Source organism: Rhinolophus sinicus, linkage group LG07, assembly GCF_036562045.2.
Source record: "Rhinolophus sinicus isolate RSC01 linkage group LG07, ASM3656204v1, whole genome shotgun sequence".
Taxonomy (NCBI): Eukaryota; Metazoa; Chordata; class Mammalia; order Chiroptera; family Rhinolophidae; genus Rhinolophus; species Rhinolophus sinicus.
The window spans coordinates 9,981,471-10,005,972 of NC_133757.1; the positions used below are offsets into that span (position 1 = coordinate 9,981,471).

At 38.9% G+C, this 24,502-nt stretch overlaps 1 protein-coding gene, 2 non-coding genes and 1 pseudogene across 3 annotated transcripts in view; 3 read left to right on the forward strand and 1 right to left on the reverse strand.

Annotated features, from left to right (window-relative positions):
* EIF3A (eukaryotic translation initiation factor 3 subunit A) overlaps window positions 1–23,960 on the forward strand; it is a 36,158-nt gene extending 12,198 nt beyond the window's left edge. The window contains exons 8-22 of the mRNA XM_019725265.2: window positions 3,740–3,844; window positions 4,226–4,324; window positions 5,482–5,598; window positions 6,301–6,486; window positions 7,069–7,416; window positions 7,835–7,939; window positions 8,024–8,137; window positions 9,348–9,470; window positions 9,992–10,145; window positions 10,695–10,879; window positions 14,762–14,850; window positions 15,411–16,312; window positions 18,930–19,131; window positions 19,972–20,153; window positions 22,720–23,960. Of these exons, the coding sequence (XP_019580824.2) occupies window positions 3,740–3,844; window positions 4,226–4,324; window positions 5,482–5,598; window positions 6,301–6,486; window positions 7,069–7,416; window positions 7,835–7,939; window positions 8,024–8,137; window positions 9,348–9,470; window positions 9,992–10,145; window positions 10,695–10,879; window positions 14,762–14,850; window positions 15,411–16,312; window positions 18,930–19,131; window positions 19,972–20,153; window positions 22,720–22,949 (3,141 nt within the window). The 3' untranslated portion in view covers window positions 22,950–23,960. The remainder of the gene's footprint in view (window positions 1–3,739; window positions 3,845–4,225; window positions 4,325–5,481; window positions 5,599–6,300; window positions 6,487–7,068; window positions 7,417–7,834; window positions 7,940–8,023; window positions 8,138–9,347; window positions 9,471–9,991; window positions 10,146–10,694; window positions 10,880–14,761; window positions 14,851–15,410; window positions 16,313–18,929; window positions 19,132–19,971; window positions 20,154–22,719) is intronic.
* On the forward strand, window positions 3,955–4,083 carry LOC141572968 (small nucleolar RNA SNORA19). Its single transcript, XR_012498557.1, has one exon. It is a non-coding gene; the product is annotated as a small nucleolar RNA SNORA19 (small nucleolar RNA).
* Window positions 5,023–5,152, forward strand: LOC141572967 (small nucleolar RNA SNORA19). The gene has a single exon (XR_012498556.1). It is a non-coding gene; the product is annotated as a small nucleolar RNA SNORA19 (small nucleolar RNA).
* Window positions 22,240–22,712, reverse strand: LOC109444119 (NADH dehydrogenase [ubiquinone] 1 alpha subcomplex subunit 5; annotated as a pseudogene).
* Window positions 23,961–24,502: the final 542 nt, after the last annotated feature.

Consider the following 24,502-nt stretch of genomic DNA (forward strand, 5'->3'; position numbering starts at 1 on the left):
ATAAGTGGGAGCATTCTTAATGGCTTTGAACAGAAAACTACGGTCAGATTTTATAATTCATGATTGGATACGGGGAATTCTCATTCATTGCCAGGGGATTCTGATACATGGACCAGTTTGAGAACCTCTGTTTTAAGCCAGCACTGTTCAGTTGTGAGGTGATTTGTGTCTCGTAGGAGAGCTGGGATTAAACTTGATGTAGTAGATGAGACTGGACTAGCTCTGAGGAACAGTATGGACCACTCAGAGAAGAATAATGATGGGCAAGGAGGTTCATGGTTTATTTCAGGGCTGTTGGAAAACTAATCAAGCTGACAGTTGATGGAAATATGATGAGGCTAAGAAAGAATGTGAAGTATGACGAGGCCTGATTCTAGACATCTAGAATACTTCCAACTAGTTTTCTTTTAAACTTTCATATTATGTCACTAAAGCAGTGGTTCTTCATCAGGGCCGTGCAGTGAAACTATGTGAGTGAAGCACTCCCCCCTTTCGTCTGCCCTCCCAACCCCCCACTCCCGTTCAAGCCATTGTGTCTCAGTCTAGTTGTGTAGGACACAGCTCCCTGGCCCATGCTGGTATTATGAGCCTTGCGCTCCCCCCGCTGAGGCAGTCGGTCGCCAGTCGTCGGTTGGCTGCTCACAGCAGCTCACGGCAGCTCTCGCTGGCTGCCGGCCACTCATGCTGGCCACCGGTCACTCCTGGCAGCACACAGTAGCCCAGGCCAACCTCTGGCTGCTCATGGCAGCCCAGCTCCAGGGAGAGCTGCTGTTCACAATCTTAGCTGTAGAGGGCTCAGCTCACTGGCCCATGTGGGAATTGAATCGGCGACCTCAGTATTAGGAGCACGGTGCTCCAACCACCTGAGCCACTGGGCCGGCCAGTGAAGCACTTTTTAAAATGCAGATTTCTAGGTTTCACCCACTGCATATACTAAATCAATTTCAGAGTATGGAACCTGAGATATGTATATCTTTATGTTTTACATTGATGGAATCTTTCATTCAGCAGAAATTTTTGTGAGTGCCTGTTATATGCCAGGCAAGTGATACTTAAATGGAATTTGTATTCCAGAGGAGTTTAGATTTTAGGGATTTTTATTCACAGTAGTGTAACTGTGCCCTCCAGCAAATTACTTTGGGACAGGAGAAAAAAGAGGGACAGGTGCTTGAGAAAAGGCCTTATTTCCTTGGCAAAATTGATGAATTTCAGTAAGAAATACAGTAATCCTCCCTTACCCCTGGGGGTTATGTTCCAAGACAATGGATGCCTGAAACTACTGAAAGTACTGAACCCTATATATACAATGTTTTTTTCCTATACATACATTCCTATGATAAAGTTTAATTTGTAAATTTGGCACAGCAAGAGATTAACAACAATAACTAATAATAAAATAGAACAATTATAACAATATGTTGTAATAAAAGTTACGTGAATATGGTCTCTCAAAATATCTTGTACTATACTCACCTTTTTACTTGAAGCACTTGATGGCTTCTCTTTGGCATATCCAAATTGTCAGCATCACTACTCTTGCACTTTGGGGACATAATTAAGTAAAATAAGGTTACTTGAACACAAGCACTGTGATATTGTCCATCTTACAACCTAGATGTAGGTATGCTGGATGGACAAAGGGATGATGCATGTCCTGGGCGGGATAGAGCAGGACTGTGAGATTTCATCATGCTGCTCAGAATGGCGCACTATTTAAAACTTATAAATTGTTTATTTCTGGGATTTTCCATTTAGTATTTTCAGACTGTTGGTAACCCATGGAAAGGCGAACTGCAGATGGAGGGGAACTACTGTAATGAGTTTTCTAAATAGCAACAGCTTTCTCTTGTAACATACTTCTCAAAGTAGACTTAATCTGTAAAAGAGTATTTCTCTGTCTTTGTACACCTCCATGTTTTATTGTGTTGCCATTGCCCACAGAAAACAGCTTTGTGTTTTGTCAAGTTTTTATGGGACTGATTTAGGATTAAATGTAATAAAATAATAGCCTTGTCTTTGGGAAGAGGTCTTACTAGCAAATAACGTATATTTAAAAATTTTGTTTAATATCGAAGAAGTGTGTCAAATGAAGTACGATCTGTATCTCTTTAGCTCGTTTCGGTACATACTACACCTTGATGATTAAAACTGGTCTGTTGTGATACCGATTCAGTGTTGCAGAGCCTTGAGCCAGCAGCCAGGACATCCAGATTTGGGTCCTCATTGTGCCCATAGATAAGTGTAGGTGTTTATAAGAAGGATACTGGTTTGTGTCAGGTGACTAGATAAGCTGACTGCCAAGAGGCATTTATAAATCTTGGTGAGTTCACCATACGTTCAAGGTTGAGACCTGAGCTTTGGGCTCATATAACTGAATTTGGAAGCACCAAGAGAATGATTCCATTATCTAGCGAACAGACTCTAATTAAGCTCATAAAAGATTCATTGTTAGATCAGAAAGCCAGTTAGTAATTTTAGTGAGAAATATACTTTAATAGGTTAGGATAGCCTGTCTTAGTACATTCCCTATTTGGAAGGGGAGCTAAATGGGAGAATCTAGAATAATTTGATAGGAATGAAATCAGAGCTGGGGAAATCTTATTTGATTGCCACTGTATTCCAGAAAAGCTGTAAGGGCACCTACAAGGAAGGTACTTAAATGTTGTAGGATTAGTCATGTACCTGTTTTGCATTGATGTTAAATTTAGGCTAGACTGCTCAAGTGTTGGATGTCGTATCCTCTTGGGGAGGGGGGTCTGCCAACGTTTGCGTCAGTCTTGTGACTTGCTTTGTGTGGGTATATACTCGTTCCAGTACGTACTGTGTCCCTGCAGTTACACTGTCTTTGGGTTAGCAGTTCCCAACATGAGAAGGATAAAGGTTCCATGCACTGCATATTCTAAGTGAAAACACAGATTTGGTTACGGGTAGTTTTTGGGTTTATAAAATGATGCCACTCTTTTGTTTCCTTCGTAAGAAAGATTATGCAAGTGGCATCTTTATTTTGAAAGTAAGTCAAATTCTATTTAAATATAAACAAAATGTTACTAAATTATAACATTAAAAAAAGATTACAAATCATAAATGTAATTGGGTAAATTCTTAAGATTCTTTCTAGTCACCACTTTTCACACCCCCAAGCATAGCCACTGTCCTGATTTTTAACACCACAGATTTTGCCTGTTTATGTATTTTACGTGAAATGTAAATTTCATATAAATGGACTCATTATGAAATTCTTTTTCTAACCATTATAGTTTGTAAGATTTATTTATGTGTTCAATATAGCTGTTTTTTCTGTGACCATTTCTGTGTAGCATATGAACGTATTCCTCTTTGTCTGGAGTTCATCTACTTTGGGACCATTATGAATAGTGATGCTGTGATCATTTTTGTGTGATTCAGTTATTTGTACTCTGTTATTTTACTTGTTGGTAATGAATTAGATTATTTTGGCCACATGAGTTGTCTTTATAAATATTTTATTGTGTTCAGAGATTTCACTTCCTTTCTAAGTTCCTGTGGGGCTTTTCACTGTAGGTAGCTGCGTAATTTGGGGCAAGAGATGCAACATAGCCATCCTGGATTCCTCTTTGTTAAATTTAGAAAGATTGAGGCTAGACTGTCTTTCAGTTATTTTTCAGATTTCCAATTCTGTATTTTTTAATTTATACTCGGTTCAGCATCTCAGTTGGAAAATTTTCTTCAGCAGTTAAACCTTTTGTTTTGCTTACTCTAGGTCAGATTCAATGTACTACAATATGTTGTTCCAGAAGTGAAAGACCTTTACAACTGGCTGGAAGTAGAATTTAATCCTCTAAAACTCTGTGAGAGAGTCACAAAGGTAAGCCTTTGTATTTGAATTTTGGTTTTATCACCATATTGCCTGCCTTTTTGCAGTTTTAGGTTGTATTTCTATTAAGAGAGAATTATTGTCCTGTATGTTTGAATTCAGTGCACATTTCATTGTCTTTTTTCTTTATGTCAAGAGAAAAGGTATTTCTGATGTGCTAAACAAATCTTTGGAGGTAAATTAGCAGCATGACTAATTTAGCCATTGCTGTCAGTCACCTTCAGACAAATATCAATAACTTTATGTCACGTTTTGTAGTTCTTTGTATTGTGTGGTGTTTTTGTATGTTAAAAAAATTGAAAAAGTTTTGCAGGTAGGTGTTTTAATATCTGTTACATAGAAAGTATAATTTTTTTTAAATGGATTTTATAGGTTCTGAATTGGGTTAGGGATCAACCTGAAAAGGAACCAGAGTTACAACAGTATGTCCCACAGCTGCAAAACAACACCATACTCCGTCTTCTGCAGCAGGTAAAAATTTAAAAAGGGATGTTTTGCATAAGAACTGGAATCTCTCCTCTTGTTTTGATTGCAAAGCTGAAAGATTTAGGAATGCCCTGGGAAAGTGAAAGCCTCCCCAAATTCTACTCCCTGCCCCATATTAGTCTTACTATTTTATCTGTTTGATTTTGAAAAACAACTATGTTGCATAATTCGTAACTGCTTTTTTCTCTCCGTTTTTGTTGAACAGTCATTGTACATGTTCCCTTGTACAAATGCAAGGGTTTACCTTATTCCATTTAATACCTACATGGTTTTTCATTGTCTAAGGGTGCCATGGTTTATTCATTCAGACACTATTGATGGAAATCTGTATTTCTAGGGGTTTTTTCTTTGCCACTAGAGAAATGTTGCAGTAAGCATCTTTCATAACGTATTTGCATACTTCTGTGACTTTTTGTAGTGTAAGAGTTGGAATAAGTCTGCGTTTACACATTTAAACCTTTACTAGCTCCTGAAAATATTCTATTATAATGGATCCTCCCACCAGTAGTAAGTGAGAAAGCCTTTTCTTCTGCTATGGTAACACTAGGTATTATCAATCTTTTAATATGTTTTAGTATGACTTCTTAAATTTGACTATTATGATTTATAATATGGTTTAAATATTCCTGTTTGTCTTCCATTTGTTTCGTTTGAGCAGGGTTCTTATGTTCGCTTCAGTATTTGGGCACATTTCATGGACCTGCTTTCTTTTGTACATGTGAGCAGTGTTATTTCTTATGTGCTACACAAATAGTTGAAGGTTAATTAGCAGTATAACTAAATAGTAATGCTGCCAGTCTCCTTCAGACAAACAATTTTATAAAAACGTTCAGATGAATTAGGTAAGTAGCAGGCCTTTATCTACAAGTATATAACCACTTAGGGTTTTTTGTTTTATGAAAGTAGGATTTGAAAAGATTATGCTTTTGAGAAGTGGTATAATGTCATGATTTAAAGCACAGGCTTTGGGGTTGAGAGCCTTGTATTGGAATGCCAGCTCCAACAATGTCCTGTTAACAGATACTCGGAGCTTCAATTTCTTTTCTCTGACAAATGAGCATAATTTCTGCTTCCCAGGGTTGTCATGAGAAAATCCTGAATGAATGATAGCTATTATTAGTAACCTTGTGTTTTTTATGCAGGTGGCACAAATTTATCAGAGCATTGAGTTTTCTCGTTTGACTTCTCTGGTTCCTTTTGTTGATGCTTTCCAACTGGAACGTGCCATAGTAGATGCAGCCCGGCACTGCGACTTGCAGGTATGTGCTGTGGGGGACACTGACATGGAAGGCCTTGGAGGACTAACAACACCTGTCCTTGTGTCTCAGCTTTTGGTACAGTGGCACCATTTTAAAGCTTCCTGAGTGAGCCTAGCTTTTTTTTTTTTTTTTTAAATTGGGGAAGGGGAACAGGACTTTATTGGGGAACAGCGTGTACTTCGAGGACTTTTTCCAAGTCAAGTTGTTGTCCTTTCAGTCTTAGTTGTGGAGGGCACAGCTCAGCTCCAGGTCCAGTTGCCGTTGTTAGTTGCAGGGGGCACAGCCCACCATCCCTTGTGGGAGTGAACTGGCAACGTTGTGGTTGAGAGGACGTGCTCCAACCCACTGAGCCATCCGGGAGCTCAGCGGCAGCTCAGCTCAAGGAGCTCTGTTCAATCTTAGTTGCAGGGGGCGGAGCCAACCATCCTTTGTGGGAGTCGAAGAGTCAAACCAGCAACCTTGTGGTTGAGAGCTTACTGGCCCATGTGGGAATCGAACTGGCAGCCTTCGGCGTTAGGAGCACAGAGCTCCAACCGCCTGAGCCACCGGGCCGGCCCGCCAAATCTAGTTTTTGTATTTAATATTCTTTCCATTTTTTTTTCAAATCAGTTGAAATTTTTTTATCAAGTCATTCATTTGTAGGAAGACTTCATATATGCATACAGATTTAATTGTTGATGATAATTAATTTAATTTTTAAAGGTTCGTATTGACCACACTTCTCGGACCCTTAGTTTTGGATCTGATTTGAATTATGCTACTCGAGAAGATGCTCCACTTGGTCCTTATTTGCAAAGCATGCCTTCAGAACAGATAAGAAACCAGCTGACAGCCATGTCTTCAGTACTTGCAAAAGCTCTTGAAGTTATTAAGCCAGCTCATATACTGGTATGTATCTTTGGAAGAAATAAACTACAGCATGTTTGAGGGGCCCTTATGCCATGTCTTTCATTAAAAAGGTTTGAGATGTCTGAGAGAAGGGATTTAGTATATATTTCATGTTCAATTGTATTTGGTAGTTTTGGTATTTTATCACGTCTTTATTAGATATACAGATTATTGAGCTGCCTTCCATGGGGTAAAATAATATACTACACAGGCAATATGAGTACTTGGCATACAACAGACCACACATATAATAACCCTCCAAATTGGGGGTACTGTGATTGGGTTTTTCCTTCCTGCTTTAGTTGTTTCTTTCCTTGTCTGTGTATTATTAGTATTCTTTAGCTTGAATACTTTAAAGTAGATTTGGTACAGAGGATAGTTGACCTAGTGAATAAGGGTTTTTCAGCTATGCCATTGCTGTTAAAGACTATAGGAATAGCAGATATAATATAGCCATGGCACTTGGTACTGAGAACTAGAGCTTGAATCATGTCTTCTTCTGTTATTAATTGCAGACACATATACGGGTAATGCATCAAGATTATTTAGTAATTTTTTTTTTTGATGTATTTGTTTTTGAAGCAAGAGAAAGAAGAACAACATCAGTTGGCTGTTACCGCTTACCTTAAAAATTCACGAAAAGAGCATCAGCGTATCCTGGCTCGCCGGCAGACAATTGAGGAAAGAAAAGAGCGGCTTGAGAGTCTGAATATTCAGCGTGAGAAAGAAGAATTGGAGCAGAGGGAAGCTGAACTCCAGAAAGTACGGAAGGCTGAAGAAGAGAGGCTGCGACAGGAGGCAAAGGAGAGAGAGAAGGAGCGTATCTTACAGGAACATGAACAAATCAAAAAGAAAACTGTTCGTGAGCGTTTGGAACAGATCAAGAAAACAGAACTGGGTGCCAAAGCATTCAAAGATATTGATATTGAAGTATGTAGCACATTACTCATTAAGCTTAGTTTTGTCCAGATTTCTTAGAAGCACAGTCATTTACCATTTATTGGTTTATTTTGGGTTATTTGGTTATTTTGGAACACAAGATTCATTAACTAAAATCTGTGAAGTAAGCATTTGTTTCTGATGGCTCTGCAGTTTTTAACCACTGATGAAATGGGGTTTGGGTATATGCATATTGGAAGAGTGAGAAATAGATGTTAACTTTTTCTTTATATTCAAGTGGAAATATGGCTATTGTAAAACATTTTTACATTGCATAAATTTACCTACTGTAAACATTTACCCATTTTATAAAAAGTAATTTAGGATTTGATTCTAGAAGCAGTGCTCTGTTGCATTTCTTTTATTTTTATATTCTTGTTAATGATTGTGCATTTATATCACTTTTAAGGACCTTGAAGAATTGGATCCAGATTTCATCATGGCTAAACAGGTTGAACAATTGGAGAAAGAAAAGAAGGAACTGCAGGAACGCCTGAAGAATCAAGAAAAGAAGGTAAATGAAAGGTCTGGTAAACTTTTGACGTGCCAAATTAAAAGAGATTTTATTTACAACTAAATTTGTTTTCATGTTATTCAGATTGATTATTTTGAAAGAGCTAAACGTTTGGAAGAAATCCCTTTGATAAAGAGCGCTTATGAAGAACAGAGAATTAAAGACATGGATCTGTGGGAGCAACAAGAGGAAGAAAGAGTAAGTTTTTAATTCAGTTGTAATAGTTTTAGACTGTAAGCCATAATGAAATCTGCCAGTAATGGGACCAGGGTTTTAAAATTGATTTATTGTGCGTTCTTTAAAGCACCAGAAATGGTGCTTTAATGGCTACATAGTAACAGAGTAGTTGACAGATACAAATTTTTACAGTAGAGATTTAAAAATGAAATTTGTAAAATACAAGAAAAGTTTAGTTTCTATAAACAGCTTTATGGAGATATAATTCACATGCCATGTAATTCATTTATTTAAGGTATATAATGGATTGTTTTGAATATATTTACAGAGTTATGCAACCATAAGAGGCTTGGTGCCCATTAGCAGTTACTCTGTTTCTTTTCAACCATCTGACTATAGGCAACCACTGACCTTTTTTTTGTTTTCAGTATTTCATATAGATACAATCATACAATATGTTGTCTGTTGTGACTAAACAGCTCTTTCTATAGTTTCATTAGTCTGTATTATGTGTAATTAATGATACAAAAGTAAGGCTTGCAAATGTGTGTGGTGGCCAAATTTGTAATAAAATTTGTAATAAAAAGTTACCTCATTCTCGTTACAAAGGTTAGGAGATAGTGTACATCAGTGGGGAGGGACCGCAGTGTGGAAAATGCAGCTTCATTCTGGGCCTAGTGCTGCTAGTTCTTTTAGTTTTTTTAGAATCTGGAATTTTTGTGATAATTCTCTTTAATATATGAAATTAGGAAAATGCTGCAGGTCAAATAAAATACTTGAGATGATTTGCTTCAATCTCTGCCCTGAAGCCTTTCATTTTTTCATTTGAAGCACAAAAGGAAAAACCTGCCTACATTAGTAATTCTTCCTGCCCTAACCTCCAGTGTTTTTAAGGAAGAAATGCCTTTAATAATTCAACCATAGTGTTTATTACCATGAGGTATTGTTTTACCATATACATTATAGTTTTTCCTTTTTAAAAGCTTGTGGTACCATAGGCCTAAATAAAGCATTTTTTACAGATGGCCCAGGACTCCTTTATCCATCTTCTGTCCCTGATTGCCTTCCTAGGGACCTGTTGGCATGAATGATAGTCACCCTTCCATTTGTGGCAAGGTCGAAGGGATAAAGGAGTTGCTTGTGTTTTTCAAGAATTCTGTCAGGAATTTGGGGTAGATTAGTAATCAGATAATGAATGCTTAGGAAGTTTGACTGTATTATGTATTTGCAGATTACTACCATGCAGCTAGAACGTGAAAAGGCTCTTGAACATAAGAATCGAATGTCACGAATGCTTGAAGACAGAGATTCATTTGTAACGCGACTCAAGGCAGCACGACAGTCTGTTTATGAGGTGAATTTGTGATTTCAGGGAAATGTTTATTCATAAATTTTTTAGTTTTGCCTTAAGGTTTCTTTAACACAGTGGCACATTCTGTCTTGGGCTAACATTATAATATCATTTATCATTCAAATATTTTAATAGAAAATTTCTTCAAAATATTTTCTAGGCTAAATAAGTCAACAGTTACTATATTTCTCTGACGGTGAAGGTAAACTGTAAAATTTGCTGTTGATACAAGCTTTTGTTTATTGTTTGATTCAGAAAGAAAGAAACAAGTCTTCTGCCCTTAAGTTCTAATTTAATCGTTCGATTTGGTTGTATGGTAGCAAACCCATTTGATATTGTCAACAGTTTACATTTTTAGAAATTTGACATGTGAGATAAACTTCAGTTATGTGAAAATTCTGGGTTTTATACTTGAAGGTTGCTTTTTATGGTTCCCAGAAACTAGTGCTTTTGTAAACTTACTGCTAGCTTGTAGCTCTTCAAAAATTTTGATTTTTTTTTTTTGGGGGGGTAACCAATTACAGGAAAAACTTAAACAGTTTGAAGAGCGATTAGCAGAAGAAAGGCATAATCGCTTGGAAGAACGTAAAAGGCAACGTAAAGAAGAACGCAGAATAACCTACTACAGAGAAAAAGAAGAGGAGGAACAGAGGAGGGCAGAAGAACAAATGCTAAAAGGTAACTAGACAGGAGTGGAGCTGTGATAACGCAAGATTGCTATTAGGGCACTTGATAGCAACTTTATTTCGAAAATAAAGGAATGAGGAATCAGGATTATTGGCTTATTAACTGCAACTAGTTCTCAGTTACTGAGAACTTAGTTGTCTGCAGTTTGTTGTATGTGATATCTGCTGATTTTCACATTTTTGGTGTTCTTTTAAAAATTAATGCTGCCTTTTAAATTTCATCACTGTTCTCTGTAGCATTAACATTTTTTGAGGAATATGTGCCAGATGAAGTCTGTCAAATGATCCTTTATCTGGAATCCCAGATCCTCAGGAGTTGGGTAGGGATTCCTAGTATCAGTCATTACAAAACTGTTAACGAGTGGCATGATACTTGTTTTTGTCAAATATCTTCTGCCCTTTAGCTGATTGTAAGCTATTTTTAAAACCTTAAAAGGATTTACTTCTACATTACTCTGCATGTTTAATATCAGAAAAGTAGACCTAGCACTAGGAAAGGTGTGGGTACGAGGCCCACATTCTAACTTAATATGTCCTATAGAGCGTGAAGAGAGAGAACGTGCTGAAAGGGCAAAACGTGAGGAAGAGCTTCGAGAATATCAGGAGCGGGTCAAGAAGTTAGAAGAAGTAGAAAGGAAAAAACGCCAAAGGGAGTTGGAAATTGAAGAAAGGGAGCGTCGTAGAGAGGAAGAGCGAAGACTTGGTGAGGATCCACTTTCTAGAAAGGTGAGTGTGTAGACTGTTGCCCTGGGATGATGCATGCTTGTCAGCCATTTCTCTTGCACGATACCCATATGTCAGTGCATGTGTTGGTGACTGGGCATGGTGTTATAAACTGGTTACATTCACCAGTCTCTTAAAGTCTAGTAATGCTTTGTCTTCCCAAAGACAAAGGTCCTTAACAGGGGGGAAAGTTAGACACAGTAACAAAACGGGGGTTTTATAGGCTTCAGTTCAAAGAGTACTTGTCAGTAAGAAAAATCTCATGAGACGAAGTAGTTGACAAAAGATAACACTCAGTGCTATGGAAGAGGGACTGTCCTGTTCCTTGGAAGGAGTTGTTGTGAATTAAGAGGATGATGTGAGTTCTTGAACTCCTTGGCACTCAAAGATTGGGTCTGGTGGACCAGCAGTATTCAGCATTCCCTGGGAGCTTGTTAGCAATGCAGAATTGCAGACCTAACACCAAACGTGAATCAGAATCTGCACTTTAACAAGAGTGCCAGACGATGCAAATGCTGCTCTAAGTGTGTATTTTAAATGCACTCATGTCCAGAACTGACCTGTTTCTCCCTCTGTCTTGTGTCTATTTCCCTCCCCTGACTGGTGGCACTTTACCTACTTAATCACAGTTTTGAATCTACCGCTCCTTCTTCTGTTTCTAAATTCCTGCCTTTATTCATATTTTCCTTTTGCCTGTATTCTTCTATTCTCCATGCGCATAATCTTCCCCCTGCTTCAGACCTTCTGCTACATTATGACCCACTTGATTTTCCATAATGCGTGCTTGCTCATGACACCTGCTCTTGGGTTTCAAACTTTCCTTTGGTTGGTACTCATTACTTAGGGTAAAAGGCAAAACATGCCTTAACAGTCAGTCCTTTCATGATTACTGCTTTTGTCATTAGCTTTAGCTGTCAGATTTTCTGCTTAGTCACCTATATACTATAGCCATTCTGAGCTAGTTTCATGCCTTATCGTAAGTCTGTGACATCGACCTGTATGCTCTTTGTTTTCCCTGGCGTGTGCCCAGGCTTCCTCTTAAACAGAGTAAGTAGTTGGAGGATTTGTTGCCTGACTTTTCTCCACTCCTTTATTAGTATCAAACACTTACATTTATTGGAGGAACTGCTACTAGTCTTCATTTTCTGTTTTATAATTAATGTATGTGGATAGATTTTTAGTGTTGTTACTCCCCCCCCCCCCCCCCCCGGCCTCACACCCCACACCCCCGTTCAAGCCGTTGCTTCTCAGTCTACTTGTGTAGGACACAGCTCCCTGGCCCATGCTGATATTATGAGCCTTGTGTTCCCCCTGGCTGAGGCAGTCGGTTGTCAGTCGTTGGTTGGCCGCTCACAGCAGCCCTCGCCGGCTGCCAGCCACTCACGCTGGCCACCGGCCGCTCATGACGGCACACGTTAACCCATGGCTGCACACGGCAGCTCACAGCATCCCAGCTCCAGGGAGAGCTGTTGTTCACAAGCTGTAGAGGGCGCAGCTCACTGGCCCATATGGGAATCGAACTGGCGACTTCGGTGTTAGGAGCATGGTTGGACCTGATCCACTGGGCCGGCCCCAGTTTTGTTACTCTTGTTACTAATTCTTAGTTTTATTTTCTTGTCATCAGTGAATGTGGCCTTATATGATTTTTAATTTTTTTGAATTTAACACATTTTTCTGTTGTGTACTAATACGTTAGATTTTGAGTATTCTTTTTTCTTGGGCACAAAGTTCTTTGTGTATGACATCAGAGCTGTTGATATTTAATTTAATTTGCTTCATGTTAATTTGTGGAACATCATCTTCTGAAGAAAGTGGGATAATTTACCTGTGATTGTGTGTTCCTGATTTTTTTCTTTTAGTTTTGCAAATCTGCCCTATGTTCATGGTTTTGTTCCTTTTCAACCATTTGTTTCTGTTCTGTGCCCCCTTCCCACCTTCCCTTTCAATTGGAGAGTCTTTAGTTTTGTCTTTTTGCACTTTACATGGTAGATATTTTATTTGTTTTATTCCTAACATAGGTTTGGAGCTTTCTATTTGCTTCCATATCTCTGCCATTCCTTCTTTTTTTTAAGCCACACTTAAGAACTTTGCTCAGTTCATTTTTTTCTCTATTATTTTAGTGATCACCATCAGTGTTTTCCAAAATCTGTCAAACTTTAACACACTATATTTTTGAGAACTCTTCTGTCTCTTCAGAACAGAAAATATTGAGCATACCTATATTTATGTTTCATTGCAGTAAGCTGAATATTTTTGCCTCCAGAGCATTAAAACCCCTTATCTCTCTATTTGACTCATTTATTTAACAGTTTTACAGCCATATTGGCAAACATGATTTAGTTTCAAATATATTAACATTGTATCACCTTTTCTCCTGTGCACATAGTTCTTTTGTTTGTTTTAGTCTTGGTATTGTTACTCTGTTTTATTTCTTGGAAACTTTTAGAGTTTTCTCTATCCTTGGGGTAAAGGGAGTTTAAAATTTTCACCAAGACTATGTTTAGGTACCTAAATGTACAGTCTTTATTATTCCATCCTTTTTGTCACATGTGCCCTTTCAGTCAGGATTTAATTTATTTAGAGAGGCTTGAATTTCCTTAACTTAGGGAAGTTTTTTCTCCTTTTCTCTATTCCTTCACTGTTCACTTGGGAAAGTCTCTTAGAACAGCCCCCAACTTAAGAGAGAGCCCAGAGTCAGTAGCTATGATGGCAGATGACTCATCTGGCCATCGTTGTCCTTCACACTGCTTCTTATCACTAATTGTTGGAGGGTTTTATCGCCAAGACACTTTAAAAAATTTAAATAAAGATCCTTTTATTCACCTACGTGGGATTATAGTTATTCTCAGCTTCATTAGATTTTTGTTAGGCCTTCCATCCCACACCTAGACCTTGTTTTATATCCTTCTTATATTTCTGATTGTGGCCTTAGGTTGTGTTTGTAGGAGCAGTCAAGCTGTTTCTGAGGTGTTTGTGATTCAAGCTGTGTGCATTGCCCCTTAACAAAGGTTGTAACAGCTTTACATTTTCACCTTAAAGGTGTTGAGTATCTCCCACTCCCTTTCCATAATTTTTAATGACGGTGCAGTATTTTGAAGTGGGAAATACTGTTTATTTAACCATTCCCTATTAGATATTTCATTTGTTCCACCTCTGTTTAGTAGGTACTGTTATGTACATTTGGGGACACTGGGCTCTTTTCACATAATCTCAAAAGAGAATTTCTAGGTCAAAGAAAATCTGGCGGCATTTTAATAATTCCAGGAGGCTGCTGCCACACTGCTTTCAAGTCTTGATTTATCAAAAAAAAATTTTAATTTTTTATTGGGGAATATTTGGGAACAGTGGGTTTTTCTAGGGCCTATCAGCTCCAAGTGAAGTTGTTGCCCTTCAGTCTAGTTGTGGAGGGCACAACTCAGCTCCAAGTCCAGTCGCTGTTTTCAATCTGTAGTTCCAGGAGGCACAACCCACAATCCCATGCGGGAATTGAACCAGCAACCTTGTTGTTAAGAGCTCCCGCTCAAACCAACTGAGCCATCTGGCTGCCCCACCGGCACCTTGTTGTCTTCAATTTAGTTGTGGAGGGTGTAGCTCACTGGCCCATGTGGGTATCAAACTGGCAACCTTGTTGTTCAGAGCTTGTGCTCTAACCAACTGACCCATCTGGCCACCCTGTGATTTATCAATTTTTAAAGCCACCTGCAATACCTGCGAATACCAGTTTCACTGTACTATCAGTCTGATTTCAGGTTTAAAAAGAAACAATTTTTAAACTTGTTCATATTTAAAGACTTAAGATTGTTCAATAGAAGTTCGAAAACTGTTGAATTACAGTACCTGTAATTGTAATAAACATTGCATCTTAACTAACTTTGGTCAATGTAGGACTCTCGTTGGGGCGATAGAGATTCCGAAGGCACATGGAGAAAAGGACCTGAAGTAGAGTCTGAGTGGAGAAGAGGCCTGCCGGAGAAGTAAGTAGAGTTAAGGAAAGTAGTACCAGCTAATCGTAGGCCCTGTTAATATCTTATTAGTAGCTTTCTAATTGGTTTGTTTTATAGGGTTGGGGAAAGGAGAGCTGTGAAGAATTGTGTGCATCTCTATTACTGAAATGTTTTTCATAGTTTACTTCAATACTGCTGTAATTAATTGACTTCTAAACATTTTGAGAAATAATGTGCTCCAGTTTTTTAATTCCCTAATTGAATAGTATTGAAGCCAGAGTAAGAATGAATAGTTCCATAACACATTTTTCTTTTCCTTTAAATTTAAGTAAATCAAACCATTCTTTAAAATTGCCAACGTACTCTTAGTAAAGTGCAGATACCTTTTAAGGCAGTTGTCTGCTTATTGCTTTATTCGTTGATGTAGTATTTTGGATTTTGTGGGGTTTTTTTTATTAGGAGAAAATATTTTAGGAGCAGGATTAATGGATTTACATTGAAGTGATTTTTAAAAGTGAGTGAAATCCCCAAGGATCATGTGCTGTTTTAGAAAATTTCCTCCTAAAAATGTTTGGCTTGTTGCTCTGTAGGGAGTGGAGACGTGGAGAAGGGCGGGATGAGGAAAGGCCTCTCCGAAGAGATGATGATCGCCCCAGGCGTTTGGGGGAAGATGAAGAGAAAGAGTCTCCTCTTAGACCAGATGATGATCGGATTCCGAGACGTGGTGTGGATGATGACAGAGCTCCTAGACGAGGTCCTGATGAAGATCGGTTCTCTCGCCGCGGGGCAGATGATGACCGGCCCACCTGGCGTAATGCAGATGATGACCGGCCTCCCAGACGAATTACTGATGAAGACAGGGGCGGCTGGCGTCATGCGGATGATGACAGACCACCTAGACGAGGGCTGGATGAGGATAGAGGAAACTGGCGGACAGCTGAGGAGGACAGAGGACCAAGACGTGGGATGGATGAGGAGCGGGGGCCGCGGCGAGGAGGTGCTGATGAAGAGCGGTCATCCTGGCGTAATGCTGATGATGACCGGGTCCCCAGGCGCGGGATAGATGATGACCGGGGCCCCAGGCGCGGGATAGATGATGACCGGGGCCCCAGGCGCGGGATAGATGATGACCGGGGCCCCAGGCGCGGGATAGATGATGACCGGGGCCCCCGACGCGGGCTAGATGATGACCGAGGCCCCAGACGCGGGATAGATGATGACCGGGGCCCCAGACGCGGGATAGATGATGACCGGGGCCCCAGACGCAGCATGGATGATGACCGAGGTCCTAGGCGCGGGATGGATGATGACCGGGGACCTTGGAGGAATGCCGATGATGATAGAATTTCCAGGCGTGGTGCAGATGATGACAGGGGGCCTTGGAGAAATATGGATGATGACCGGGTCTCAAGACGGGTGGATGATGATCGGATTCCCAGCAGAAGGGGCGAAGACTCGAGACCTGGTCTTTGGAGACCATTTGTCAAGCCAGGTAAAATTCTGGGATTTAGAAAACCAGATTGAGTGCTTTATAGAATCCATTTGATGTATTAACCAATAGAAAGTAAAAATTTTGCACAAGTTAATCTCCACTGTTTCTTAGATGGTAGCAGGTTATTTCAAACAAGGAATATCTAAAAGGGCTAATTACATTTTGATTTTTTAATAAGAAAGTTATTCTTCAACTGAAAAAATGAAATATTAATGGATATATGACAGATTGGGCTATATTACTGTTTCTAGATAAACTGGTCTTTTATCTTTCCTAGAGTATCTCTGCAGTGACTTTTATGTCAAAAGCTTGCCTTCAGTATCCCACACACCAAAACAAATTAAATGACTTCACCTTTTTTCTGCTTTAGTGATGTCACGTGCTTTGTTTTCCTTTTGCCTTGTTGACTGCTGCTTTAAGGGCTCCTCTTCCTGTGTTCATACGTTAAGTATGCGTGTTCTTCAGGTTCTGTCCTGGACCAATCCCATAATAAATAATGAAGAAAAGAACACTCTTACTAAACATTGGTCTGTACTCGTGCCACCCATGGGATTATGTTCATGGGAAGAGCTCATTTCCTTATTTTTCAGTCTTTGGCCTGCTCATCTTTTCATACTTCATTATTCTTGAGCAATTGTATGTAAGTCTGTGACTTTTACCATCTTTCCCAGATGACTTCTTTCCTTACCTTTAGACGTGTTTCCAACAAAATATCTGCCTGGAAGTGTCACACTGACCCTTTAGGCTCAACCTATCAAAACTGAATTCACACACACACACACACACACACACACACACCTCCTACACACATATATACAAATACTTCCCTTCAGGGACACCACTGTCCACAGTTGTGTCAGCTGGAAATCTGGGATTTGTTCGCCCTCTCTTTCATCCTTTAGGTTAAATCTCCCATTTAGTTCAGTTCTGCCTGTCCAGTGTTCCTTAAGCCCACCCACTTCCCTATTCCCCATGCATGTACTTGGGTCTGGGCCACCATCATTCTTTCTTTGAACTCTTGTTACCGGTCTCTGCTGGCTCAGTGTAATCTGATTTAAATGCAAATTTAAGTGAGCAGTTTTCTTGCCTTTAGCCTTAGTGGTTCTGGTGCATACTTCACTCTCTTCTGGTGTAATGCTGATGATTGGGGTCCCAGACGAAGCATGGATGATTCCCGGGGTCCCAGGTGCCGGTTAGGTAATGATCAGGGCCCACTTCATTCTGCTGTCTAGCTGTGTGACTCTGGGCAAGCTGCTTAACTTATGTGTGCCTCCAATAAAATTGGGATAACAGTGTAGTTCTCATTAATTTGCATTAGTTGTGTTTTATAAAGTCTGTGAATACTGAACCATTTGCTCCTAGGAGAAATACAAAAAGGTTAGGTTCCTGTGAGCTGCTATTCCCAACATTTTTGTCAACCAGACAGTACATAACCTTGTTTATTACATTTCCATTTAAACATACCTTATTTAATATATATTGTTGATTCGTTAATGTTGAACTCACGGCCAGTAGCATTGCAACTTGTTCCTTAGTGAAGCCTATCTAATACATGCACTCTATCCCATCCATCACCTTCTTGTACTTGGGAACACTAGCTAACACTTTAGCACAATGCTTGGGCCATTTATACAATGAAATCACCAACCAAAAGCACTAAAATGTAAAAATGTGACAGTAACTAGACCTCCAAAAGGACACATATTTAAAGTATGAGAGCTGCAGCAAGATGGCAGAGCGTCGTCACCTTGTTTGACCTTAGCCTAGAATGTGCTTGTCAGGCGACTCACATTTTGTTACTTTGCATGTATCTGCGAGTGAATGTAAAAGTTCTCGAGTATTACTTTAGAAGGTACAAATAAATTTTATCATGTAGGCAGATTATCAACTATGAAACCTTGGCTCAGCTGTGGATAGGATTGAATATGTTAATATATGCAGAGTTAAGAATAGTGCTGTGGCACGTACTATAAATGCTAACGGCCATAATAATTATTAGCCTTAGAGCTATAATACATTTTCATTGAAATCTCTGTTCCCTTTGGCCTCTTTGTGCAGATATGTATAAATAAAATGTTTCTTGATTGGGATACCACATGGATAAATATTAAGTGTTGGGCAGGGTCAAAGGATTTATCCTTGTTTCATGACTGCGTGGGTGGTAAATGGTGGAGGGCAGGGATATGAAAAGAGTTTTTGGTTACAAAGGTTTTGAAAATGTTACAAGATATAAATGAACTCATAATTGGGGCTCTGTCTCTCAGAGATCTAGGTCTTAACCCTCACCCTTTATGTTTTCTGCTTAAATTAGTTGTTTACCATCAAAACAGATTTTCTTTATATCCAGAATCTCTACATACGGGATACTCAACCCAGGCTTTGTAAGTTTCTTATATGTTCCTATATGTTTGAAAAACATGATAGGTAGACATAAATAGCTGGTGATTCTGTGAAATGAGGTGAATGGCTTTAGTTTTTGTTTTTTTCGTAATGAGGTGTGGTGTCTTAAATTAGTATTTAGAATGATGATGGATTAATGTTAACATTAAGATCTCTATTCATAATTGCTAATCTGTTTCTTGAGTGGAAAAAATTTTTCGCTTCTTTAAAAAAATAGGTGGATGGAGAGAGAAAGAAAAAGCCAGAGAAGAGAGTTGGGGTCCACCTCGAGAGTCAAGACCATCAGAAGAACGTGAATGGGATAGAGAAAAAGAGAGAGAGAGAGATGGTCCAGATCGTGACGAGAACGACAAGGACCCCGAGAGAGAAAGGGACAGAGAGAGAGATGGGGATCGAGAGGAGCGCTTCAGACGTCCAAGGTTAGGTGTTCTGATAGCACGTTTGTGGTTTACAGTCAGGATCCTCTCACACACTCTCCTTGTACTCCCAGCCGGTTTTGAGAAATGGTGCTCCTTGTTCCTCCCTCTGCCCAAATTTATCTATTAGAATTATATTGTAGCTTTTTTTTTTTAAAAAAAGAATTTTAGAGGTCATCTAATTGAACATTACCTCTTAACAAAGTGAGAAAGTGGAGGCGTGAGCTTTGTGGCTATCTGCAGGTTGTATAACTCTTGGTCCAGTTATCTTTGCCAGTCCATTGCTTTCTCCCTGTGGTTTAGGTCATCAGTTTTGTTGCCTTTAAATTATTAAAAGCCCTTTTATTAGGTTGGTGCAAAAGTAATTGCGGTTTAAAAGGTTAAAACATAGTTGCAGAAACCTCAGTTACTTTTGCACCAACCTAATAGGAGTTGTAAAAGTTCTAGCCTGTTTCCTTAAGCCAAAGTGGCTTTGTATTGATAAATCTAGATCGTCACTGTTAAATTTTCTGCAGGAATGAAAATGTCCTATATCTGTAGTGTCTGTTATGGTAGCCAGCCGTCACAAGGGGCTGTTGACCATTTGGAATATGGTTAGTGCTACTGAGGGAAAGTCTTGATTTTATTTTAGTTAACTTAAATTTAAGTAGCCACATGTGGGTAGTGGCTGCTGCGTTGGACAGCACAGCTCCAGATGTTCTCACTTGCCCAGATTGAGGTCAAGTGGTGAGTTTAAACTTCATCTCTGTTATAGTCGTAAACTCTCTGAGCACCAACTTCGACATGATTACCTATGTCGTCTTAACAACAGAACTTAGAATATGTCGTTTTGAATGGCTACAGGGATGAAGGTGACTGGAGAAGAGGCCCAGCTGAGGAAGTTTCAAGCTGGAGAGATTCAAGTCGTCGTGATGATAGGGATAGAGATGACCGTCGTCGTGACAGAGATGATCGCCGTGATCTGAGAGAAAGACGAGATGACAGAGACCGCAGAGGACCTCCTCTCAGAGCAGAGCGTGAAGAAGGTATGAGTGGTCTGAACTATTGGAGAACCATAATTTCTGGGGGAATTTTGGATTTTATTTAATTGTAAATTTGTATGAACACCAAAATTAAGGTAGGTGGTGGATACTTATTCAGTTGAGAAGTCATGGATTTCATAAATTTACTCATTGGTTGCTTTATGAAGTTAGCTCATCTCTAAATTCAAAGTATAATACTGTTTCCCCAAAAATAAGCCCTAACCAGAACATAAGCCCTAGCATAATTTTTCAGGTTGACATCCTCTGAACATAAGCCCTAATGCATCTTTTGGAGCAAAAATTAATATAAGACCTGGCCTTATTTTTGGGGAAACACAATAGTAAACTAAATTAGAGAGTAAGCAAAAAATATATACAAGTTGTGATTAAAAAATACGGTGAATGTTTAAATAAAAACAATTTACTACAGTAAAAGACACTGCCATCGATCCCCCTCAAAATACTACCCCTCACTTTGAACACATCCCATCGTTCTTGCCACTTTCTGAAGCGGTTCTGGAAGTCCTCTTTCATGAGTGTCTTTAGTTGTGCTGTTGCGGCTGCCTCAATGTCCTGAGTTGGTTCAAAACGTTTTCCTTTCATGGTCATTTTGACTTTGGGGGGAAGAACCAGAAGTTGCACGATGCCAGATCCTGTGAATAAGGTGGATGAGGACACACTGTAATGTTTTTGACAGAGAATGTTGTACCAGAAACGATGTGTGACACAAAATACAGTGAACTCTGCTGCTGAGTGCCATCCAACGGAAAGGCAGGAATCTTCAGTACGGGAAGCGGTGCGCCGAACCTTAGTTATAGTGTGTGACAAATTTCAACTTGTTCGGTGCAGCTACGGTTGAGAGAAGGTGTGTTTAAAAGTGTGCTGTAAATCATCCTGTGTCACACATTGCTTCTGGTACACGGCAACTTGTGTCAAATGAACACGTCGGTGTGTCCTCATTGACATTCACCGGATCTGGCACCATGCAACTTCTGGCTCTTTCCCAAAGTCCAAGTGATTGGGGACATCGAGGCAGCTGCGACAGCACAACTAAAGACACGAAAGAGGATTTCCAGAACCGCTTCAGAAAGTGGCAAGAACGATGGGATAAGTATTGTTGGAAGCCGGCAGAGGTGGGGGGAGTAATTTGAGGGGGATTAATGGCAATGTGTCTTTAACTATAATAATTTTTTTTTGTTTAAACATTCACTATGTTTTGATATCACACCTCATACAGGTGAAAAGTTTATGTAAATGAAATAATTTATCAGTTATTTAATTTAAGTCAGATTAGTACAAAGTGTAAAACATTCTCTGAAATTGTAACAATTAAAACTTTAGTAAAATTTTTTTAAAAATTAGTAATTCCTTATCATCTAACAGTCTGATGGTCTCAAACTCGTCTTTTTTTTTGGGGGGGGGAACATTGGGGAACAGTGTGTTTCTCCAGGGCCCATCACCTCCAAGTCATCGTCCTTCAATCTAGTTGTGGAGGGCGCAGCTCAGCTCCAAGTCCGGTCGCCATTTTCAGTCTTTAGTTGCAGGGGGCTCAGCCCACTATCCCATGCGGGAATCGAACTGGCAACCCTCTTGTTCAGAGCTCGCACTGTAACCAACTGAGCCATCCGGCCGCCCCCAGTAAAAACTTTTAATGTTTAAAATGATCATTGCATTTAAGTAGTTGTCTCAACAATCTTTTAGTATTAGTACCACTGGATTATAAAGATATTTCTTCTATTATAATTGTAATTAAAAATTTTCTTATGGCTAATTAGCTGTTAAAATGTCTTCAAGAGCCAAAAGTCCTTTTAATTTTAAAATTTTTCATTCAGCCAGATTTTTGTCACTTTGTCTTAGTTTTTGCTTTTGTTGTTAAAGCAATTACCACACTTGCCAAGCCAATGATTTCTTCTTGTTTGCAAATGTGAATTATATCTTAGTGTGTATGTTTTAAAGATTTTGTGAGAAATAGTATCAAAATGATTAAAATGTATTTAGCTTTTATTGTTTTTTTTTTTTAATGTATAACAATGTTTAATTATATCAGTTTCCTGTCAACACAAGTCTTCTGATGATTATATTGGCCATATTATAGTGGAGGCTCTTCCACTAAAGGCTCACATAGTTTCCATTGTATTATTTCTCTCGCCAAACTCAGTTCACTTTCAGCCTGAAGAATCACCTCTTTTATTTGGCCACCCTGAAATTGGTCTTCTAATTTCTTAACATCTGGTTCTGCTTTAACCATATCCAGCTTCTCATTTGTGATTTTTTTTGGTATACTTTCTGTATGCTGCATTTTTAGGGATTTGCTCAAGAACATCAAGAATCTTTGTGTACAGTATTCATAGCCTCTCATGTGGATTCTCATACACCCAATCCCACAAGACCAGTGGTCTTCAGCAAGCCTGCCATGGCAGCCCCCTTTTATTGGTTTTTCATGGCGATTCTGTATTATCTTCAGTACAGGATTTCTGAGTAACTTGAGGCATTCCTTTTTCTGAAGTTGTTTAGTCTGAGCCAATAGAATATAGTACAAACTTTATTTTTCTTTCAATTAAACTTTTAGCAAGTTCTTGGAGACGTGCTGATGACAGGAAAGATGACCGGGCAGAAGAGCGGGATGCCCCTCGTCGTGTTCCTCCCCCAGCTCTTTCAAGAGATCGGGAAAGAGACCGAGACAGAGAAAGAGAAGGTGAAAAAGAGAAGGCCTCGTGGAGAGCTGAGAAAGATAGGGAATCTCTTCGTCGTACTAAAAATGAGACTGATGAAGACGGGTGGACTACAGTACGACGTTAAGTCTCAAGATAATGGATTCAAACTCATGTCTTACATAGGTTTGATTACATTCAAGGATTATTATACTTGTGCTTCAACCTGTCTAAATTGGATTCTTTAATGTTGTCTCACCATAACACAAAAAGCATGAACTTGTATTAATCCTATATAATAGATTGATCATGCACCGTATCCACAGGAGGTTGGAAAACCATGCCATTTTCTGGAATTTAAGGTGTTGCATTATTTCATCAATCACTTGTTTACAAAAAAGAAAAACTAAAAAATAAATTTAAAATGTGAACCCTTCAGGTATTGAGTAACACCTATATCTTGGTATAGAGCTGATCCTTTTTTTTTATTTTTTTTTTTTTTTATTTTGAAATATATTAATTTGGAATGAGGTAAGGTTCTGTTATAGAAAATGTATTTCATGACTCTTTAAAGCAGGGAGCTGACACAGTTTTCACATCATTAGCAGCTGAGACATACCTCTATACCTCTAGGTATTTTGAGGTATTACCTAAATTTAGAAAGTTTTTAGGTTCACTTTAAGTGCAGTAAACATTACCAGCATTGGATACAGTGGGATTTTCTGTAGATTTTACTTGAGAGGTGAGTATAAAGCAATTCTCAGACATTGTTGTAATGACAAGAATACCACCCAAGTGTGAATCCAAAACAGAGGATTTAAATTTTAAAGCATTTGGTAAACTATTGCTGAGCTTTTTTCTGGTGCCAGTAGCAACCTGCTCTTCCATTAATGGAGAACTCATGCGTTTCAAGCATTTTAAATATGACAATATTTATAAATGTGTGGTTTGGAGGAATTGTTTAAAATTCTTTTTCTTAATTTCCTTTCTCTTCAGCATAGATTCTTTCAATAAGTAATTTGTAGTAACGACTGTGTTGACTTCAATTTTGGAGTGAAGTAGCTACGTTAAAGATTAACTATTTGGTCTCATTGAAGCCAACACAGAACTTGCTGCTGTGGTATTTCTTTAATGATAAATAAAATACTTACAGAATTTGTTTTAGTGTTGATTTGTGGTTATAGTCAAAGTGGTTTTTTATAGTGGTGAATTTGCATATTCAGTTGAGTTCATTTTACTTGAGTTTTACTAGTGCCATTAAGTGTCTCAGTGTCTAGATCCAAGAGAATAACCTTAACGTAACATAAAGCAAATGTGGCTAGGATGTCTCTCCTATGACGTCCTCCTTTATTAACGAGGACCCCTTCGTTTCCTTGTAATGCTGTTGTCTGAGCCTGTATGCGTGTGTGTGTGTGTGTGTGTGTGTGTGGTGTACCATCTTGGGCTTTCCTTTGAAATGAGAAAAATCATAGTTCAGAGAATGTTAGTTATAGTGGCTGTAGACACTTAAATTATTTCCGATGTTGAGTAGTGGTGAAAATTCCTGTTGGTACAGCTGTAAGGCCAGAAGAGGGAGTATTGATGTTACCATGATGGAAACCACAGTTTTAAACATTTAGCTTTCTTTCCAAACAAGTGAACGTCTTTAAAAGGTCTTTTGTGGAGGGCCTTTTCTTTTGTAAACTGCTCTGAGTCTTAAGT